The sequence below is a fragment of the Solanum pennellii genome, chromosome 12, assembly GCF_001406875.1.
Source record: "Solanum pennellii chromosome 12, SPENNV200".
NCBI classification, from domain to species: Eukaryota; Viridiplantae; Streptophyta; class Magnoliopsida; order Solanales; family Solanaceae; genus Solanum; species Solanum pennellii.
This window is the reverse complement of record NC_028648.1, coordinates 484226-490756: the sequence shown is the minus strand read 5'-3', so window position 1 is coordinate 490756 and position 6531 is coordinate 484226. Positions and strand designations below refer to the sequence as shown.

At 27.8% G+C, this 6531-nt stretch overlaps 1 protein-coding gene across 1 annotated transcript; it reads left to right on the top strand.

Annotated features, from left to right (window-relative positions):
- On the top strand, positions 1–2550 carry LOC107006798. The gene is made up of 3 exons (XM_015205317.2): positions 1–856; positions 1337–1867; positions 2268–2550. The coding sequence occupies exons 1-3, from the start codon at positions 56–58 to the stop codon at positions 2379–2381; spliced, it is 1446 nt and encodes a 481-aa protein (XP_015060803.1). The 5' UTR covers positions 1–55; the 3' UTR covers positions 2382–2550.
- The last annotated feature ends 3981 nt before the right edge of the window (positions 2551–6531 follow it).

Sequence of the window (6531 nt, the reverse complement as noted above, 5' to 3'; positions counted from 1 at the left end):
CATACCATATAATATAACCAAATAGCAATAAACCCCACACACACACCAAAAAAAAATGCAATTTTTTCAAGTAAATAGCAAAACCTCATCATGGCATGGCATCAAAAATCTTATTTTAATATCTTGTTTTGCTTGCACAATTTATTTTCTATATCCATTCATTCTTGTTCCAAATTCCAATTTTCTTGATTATTCCTTTATATCATCACATGATCAACAATTTGGTTTATCATCACCAATTACTCTTCAAAATGTTGTTTTTGGAATTGCATCTAGTTCAAAATCATGGTCAAAGAGAAAAGAATATGTTAAACTTTGGTGGAAGCCAAATGAAATGAGGGGTTGTGTGTTTCTTGAAAAAATTTTGCCTAATAGTACAACTACTACAAATGATTCAATTTCTCTTCCTCCAATTTGTATTTCAAATGATATTTCAAGATTCCCATATTCAAATAAAGGTGGGAGTCCATCAGCAATTAGAGTGGCACGTGTCGTGTCAGAGACAGTCGCGCTTTATCTTAATCATTCAGATGATGTGAAGTGGTTTGTTTTTGGAGATGATGACACTATTTTTTTCCAAGAAAATTTGGTGAAGACATTGTCTAAATATGACAATGGGCTTTGGTATTACATTGGGTCAAATTCAGAAAGTTTTATACAAAACAAGTTTTTCTCATTTGATATGGCTTTTGGTGGTGCTGGTTTTGCTATAAGTTATCCATTAGCTAAAATTTTGGCTAGAGTTTTTGATTCATGTATAGAGAGATATCCACATCTTTATGGAAGTGATGGTAGAATTCATGCTTGTTTAACAGAACTTGGTGTTACATTAACACATGAGCCAGGCTTTCATCAGGTTCCATTCCCTTTTTTCCTTCTTCGAGCAATCGTAAAGTTGTTTTTGTGTAGTCTTATTTGTTACAATTTTGAGATGTGACACCTTTTTGATGTGTGACTCTTTCTGAAATTCTGTGTGAATCTGAAATGTTTCGTTTACCTTATGGCTTTATTTTGAGTCTCATACTTAATTAGATAGCATAGTCAATTACTCATTAATAAAATGTAATACTAAAATCATAAGTTTTTTTTTCTTTTATCAAATTAAAGTAACTGAACTTTTCCTAATATGATTATAACATCATTTGGTGATGCATCAAAAGTGGCTGAACTATTTATCAACAAGTCATAAAATATGAATGACTAGTCAAGTTCAGTTACTTTAATGTAACAAAATTGGTTTAGAAATTATATAAATGTGAGTGATCATACGTGAAATTAACCTTTTTGATTATTTGTGGCAAAGCATAACTGACACAAAATTTTCTTGTATTTCTAGATGGATTTTCTTGGAAATGCATTTGGATTATTAGCTGCACATCCAATTAGACCTTTGGTATCACTACATCACATGGAGAAAATTGATCCAATTTTCCCTAACATGACAAGAATGAAGTCCCTGGAGCATTTGTACCATGCTGCAAATTTTGATCCACAAAGAATTTTGCAGCAAACAGTATGCTACGATCGACGATTTTCGTGGACAGTGTTAGTGTCATGGGGCTATGTTGTACAAGTTTTTGAGCACAATGTACAAGTGCCTGATGCGCTACGTGTGCAGGAGAGTTACTTGCCATGGAAAAAGAATGCTTATAGTACACTTTATGAGTTTAATACAAGGAAATTTGAGGTTGATATATGTAAAAGACAACTTGTTTATTTCTTGGATGAAGTATCTTTGGGAGTTGATGGAATAAAAACTATTTACAAGAAGAAAGCTTATGAGAATTGCACATTTACCAAGAATTCACCAAGGAAATTAGATGAAATTAGAGTATTCTCTCACAAGTTAGAGCTTGACAAAAAGAAGGTATGTTATCGTACTTTTATTTTTAGTCGGTTTAAAAAAATAACGTATTTTTAGTTTTTGGTAAATTTTTAACTCTATTATTCAAATTTTACTCCATCAAGGGGTAGAGCTAGAGAGGCGGAAGAGGGTTCATCCAGATCTCTTTCACTGAAAAGTCAAATTAATTACATTCTCTTATAACAATAACACGACAAGTTCAAGACCGTCAGATTCAAAATGACACATTTTTAATGTGTTAGACACACTTTTAATTTTAAACTACTAGATTTAAAAGTCTTATCACTTATATGTATTTTTTAACTTCGTGTCCAGGCAAAATAAGATAACTTTTCGTGTCGATTATCATGACACTTATATTTTAAAAAATTACTTTTAACATTTTGTTTAATGTGATATGCAGTTGGTAGCACCAAGAAGGCATTGCTGTGATATATTAACTTCTACATCAGATAAAGTGATGGAAATAGGGATAAGAGAATGCAAAGAAGATGAACTTATTTACATGCATAATTAGAGATGAAATTATTATTTTTCTTTGCTTGTGACATAATTTAGATAAAGAACATCCAGAGTCAGATAAATAAACAGGGATGTCATAATTTCTAGAATTGTTATTGTATATGTATTAATTTTACTTAGTTTAGATGTATACTTTACTAAAGCAATATATTTCTCAAATTTGAAGGAAAGTTAAAGATTTTTTTAAATCATTGTACATAATTTTTATACAATGTCTATAGTTTAATATGTCGTAGCACGTTATTTGCTTTATTATTATATCATATTACTATAGTTAATTCTACTTATTATGAATAATTACTTATAATCATCTCTTTAAGTTCGAAATGATTTGTAAGTGATTTATCCCTTTTCATTTCTTTAAATTTTGAGTAACCTTTTCGTCATTTTTTCATTGTTATATTGATTCTGAAACTTTAAACTCCAAAAAAGCGTATATCCTATATAAAATTATATCATATTCTATAAAAAAAAGTTTATTTTCTTTTATTAAATTCATCGCATCAAAACTCGTCATACTTCACACTATGCATAATTTGACTAGTATACACACATTATTATTTATGAATATATAATATGTGTTGATAGGAAGTGGGAATATATTTCTAGTAGTCCCACCAAGGACTGGCCTTTTTGTTAGGCCACCTAACATTGCTAATGTGTCCATAATCTATTAGCACTAATTAATTAATTGCCAAAATTTTCTTTGAAATTGTTCACATCATGATATTCATTGACTCAAATATATCCACTTGTCTTCATGTGATTAAGTCCTCCATTAAAAAATGTTAGAAACTAGACTAATGAAACACAACGAGTCGTGAGTACTGATTCATTCTTAATTAGAATTTTAGTGATCAAATATTTTTTAGGTATAAAATTATTTTTACTAAAAAATATTTTATCGATAATATTAAACTTTTAAATTTAATCAAATTTTATTATAAATATCGATCACCAGATAAAAAATAAAAATTAAAAACTAGTTCCTAGTATTAAGTCGGTTAACATTATGTCCCACATTAATTTGTATTGGGCGAAATTTGCGGGTCTAAAAAGCTTATAAAGTTTTTTCCTCATTCATGTACTCGTGAACTTCTGTTTGTTCCGATAAAATTAACTTACGAAAATATAATCTTCTTGTTATTAAAATAAGTTAATGATGGTTCATTTGTAAATTTTTTCTTATTTATGCTAGTTTTTATTTAAATACACATTGAAATAATAATTTTTTTTTATGATGCATAAATTTATAACTTGACATCATAATTTCGTATAAGTTATCGCTCAGGCTTTTAAAAAACTTAAATCTCATTAGACATAAATTCAATGTTAGGAGTAAGAATTAAAGACCAATATATTATTCTTCTCATATGATTCACTCATTTATTAATTCAATACATTTTGATCCGTGAAGTCTATCTATCATAACTCATATATTAACTCATATATTTTTAAAATCACATTTTTGTTTGATATGTTAGATGTTATTATAATAAAGAAATTTTATTTTATTACGTATTTAAACTGATAATAAAAAAAAAACAAATTAAAACACAATAAGAACTAGTCCAATTATAGCTTGTGTTAGTCCAGACTTATTTTAATCCAAATAACTTTTAGACGGAATTTTATATCGCGAAACTTACATAAACATACTATAATAAAAAAATATTTATCATTTATAGCAATAACATTTTTTTTACTTGATCACTTTTAATTCATTTATAATACAAGTTTAATACATATTACAAAGAACAATTTATTATTCACATATAATACAAGTTTTAATGATGGATAATGCATTTATCACACATTTTAATACACTTCTAATACAATGTGACAATTTTCTACCAAACAAACATAAGATATTTCAAAAACAATTATAATTCAAATATATTGCATGCATAAATCACTTTTAATACATATTACAGATTTATCACAATATTGCTATAAATGGTAATAAATAAAAAGTATCGCTAAAATCAGTAATTATTTTTAAAAATATATCATAATCTTTTGCAGTTCTAAATTATTTACACTACTAGACTAGATACGTCAATTTGGGCCAATTGGGCCGAGAAAACAAACTGATCGAAACAACATGGGCTATTCATTTGGGGAAGTTACGTATGTACCCGCTCAATATTAAATTAAGATATTTATACAAATAAACATTTACGGAAACTTACATAAATCTCACTAAGATTACTTAGATACATTCTACTTTGCAATATTATATATTTTGTCAAATTTTGGTGCCTGTAGATACGTTCAAGTACATGTATCTCGGATACGAAAAGTCAAATTAGGTGTAATTTGTTCTAGATACATTGTATCCAAGTGGATTCGCATGTATCTGAGATATAAAACAATATCTTATTCGCCTCTCTCCTATCTCGCGCGCTGCTCTCCCATCTCGATCGTCACTCTTCGTCCCATGTATTTGGAATACATACGAATCTTGCACAACCTCCCTTCCCAATCTCGCTCATTTGTCTCCCTATTTTTGTGTATATTGTAAAGCATTTTTTAAAAAAGAATCTTAAGGAGTAAATAATGAAATTATTAATTAATAATTTCTTAAGGTTCTATAAAAAATGAAGAGGGAGGGTAACTTATGTTATAGTTAAAATGATAGTTACATTATGAATAAATCATGATATAAATGGAAAGAGCACTTGGTGAACAATAATATATAATATAGAGATATTTAAGTTGGTGAGTGTGAGGGTACACTTGCACTCACTATAAGTTAATGGGAAAAACCAAAATTGACTCGAACTGATATATTTTTGAAAACCAATTAAACTGAAATTCTTTTTATTGTTTCCTTTTATTTTACCAAAAATATTACTATAGTTCTAGAAGCCATAAATGTAAGAGGAGTTTGTCAACGTGAGATACGTATTTACTCACTAATTGTCATATTTTTTAACATGCTTCTTATAAAAAATTAAGAAGATACTTTAATTTAATTATAAAATATTATTTTTATTATTATTATTATATTAATCTCTCTCCACATAAAGATGAAAAATATGAATAATTAATTTTGTTTTAATTTTAATTTTCTAAAAACTCATTTATTTCGAATCATCTATTATAAGTTAAAATAAAATGGATCGAGGGAGCATATTCAAACTTTTACCTTTTTTCTTGCTTGGTCATAATATTCAAACTTATACGCTCACCCCCATATAAGATCAGCCTCCATATTTAGTGGTCATCTAATGATCTAATCCATTAAATCTACTTTTAATTGTTTGATTAATTATAAATGTAATTGTGGAACTTGACACTAATCATTTTAACTATCCTAAGCAACAATTGGTTTATCATAATCTAATTATTAGGTATATTACAATCTATATATCCTTAAATCATGTATATAAAATTTCAATGTAAAGTTTATTACAAAAAGTAATGTTATAGAAAAATTATATAATTGAACATATTTCACTACCATATATATTATTATTATCTATGCTTTTATATATTATGTATCTTATCAATAATTAAGAATTCTCTACGTATCTTATACTTACAGACATGTATTGTTGCTAACAGATAAACAAATTAGGGAGATAGGTGAGCGAGATTGGGGAGAGAGACAAGCGAGATTCGTACGTATCCCATTACATGTGAATCACACTAGATACATGTATCTGTATATATCTGGAGTGATTCACATGTATCTGAGGTACTAGATACATGAGAGAGTGGCGAGTGAGAAGGGAGAGAGGTGAGGAAGGCGAGCGAGATTCGCTATGTATCCCAAATATACATGAAAATCCACTTGGATACAATGTATGTAAAATAAATTACACCTAAATTTGAACCCATGTATCTGAATTTAACTAGAGACACCAAAATCTGGTAAGATACATAATATTGCAAACTAGAATGTATCTAAGTAATTAGGTACTAAACTAGTAGGATTTACATAAGTTTCCAATATTATAGTCATACAAATATATATGACTAATTTGAACAAGTTCCAATATTTTTATCTTCAAACATCATATCCAATTAAACATCGCCACATAAATTAGAGTGATTAGAGTATACATATATATAAAAACTATTTACACAAGTTAAAAGTGAAAGATCAAATGTAGAATATATATATATATATATATATA

Excerpts from the sequence above, each read along its gene's own strand:
- LOC107006798 (XM_015205317.2), top strand. The coding sequence starts at position 56 with ATGCAATTTTTTCAAGTAAATAGCAAAACCTCATCATGGCATGGCATC. Across the intron at positions 857-1,336 it reads ATGAGCCAGGCTTTCATCAG|ATGGATTTTCTTGGAAATGC; the intron begins GTTCCATTCCCT and ends TTGTATTTCTAG. Across the intron at positions 1,868-2,267 it reads TAGAGCTTGACAAAAAGAAG|TTGGTAGCACCAAGAAGGCA; the intron begins GTATGTTATCGT and ends TGTGATATGCAG.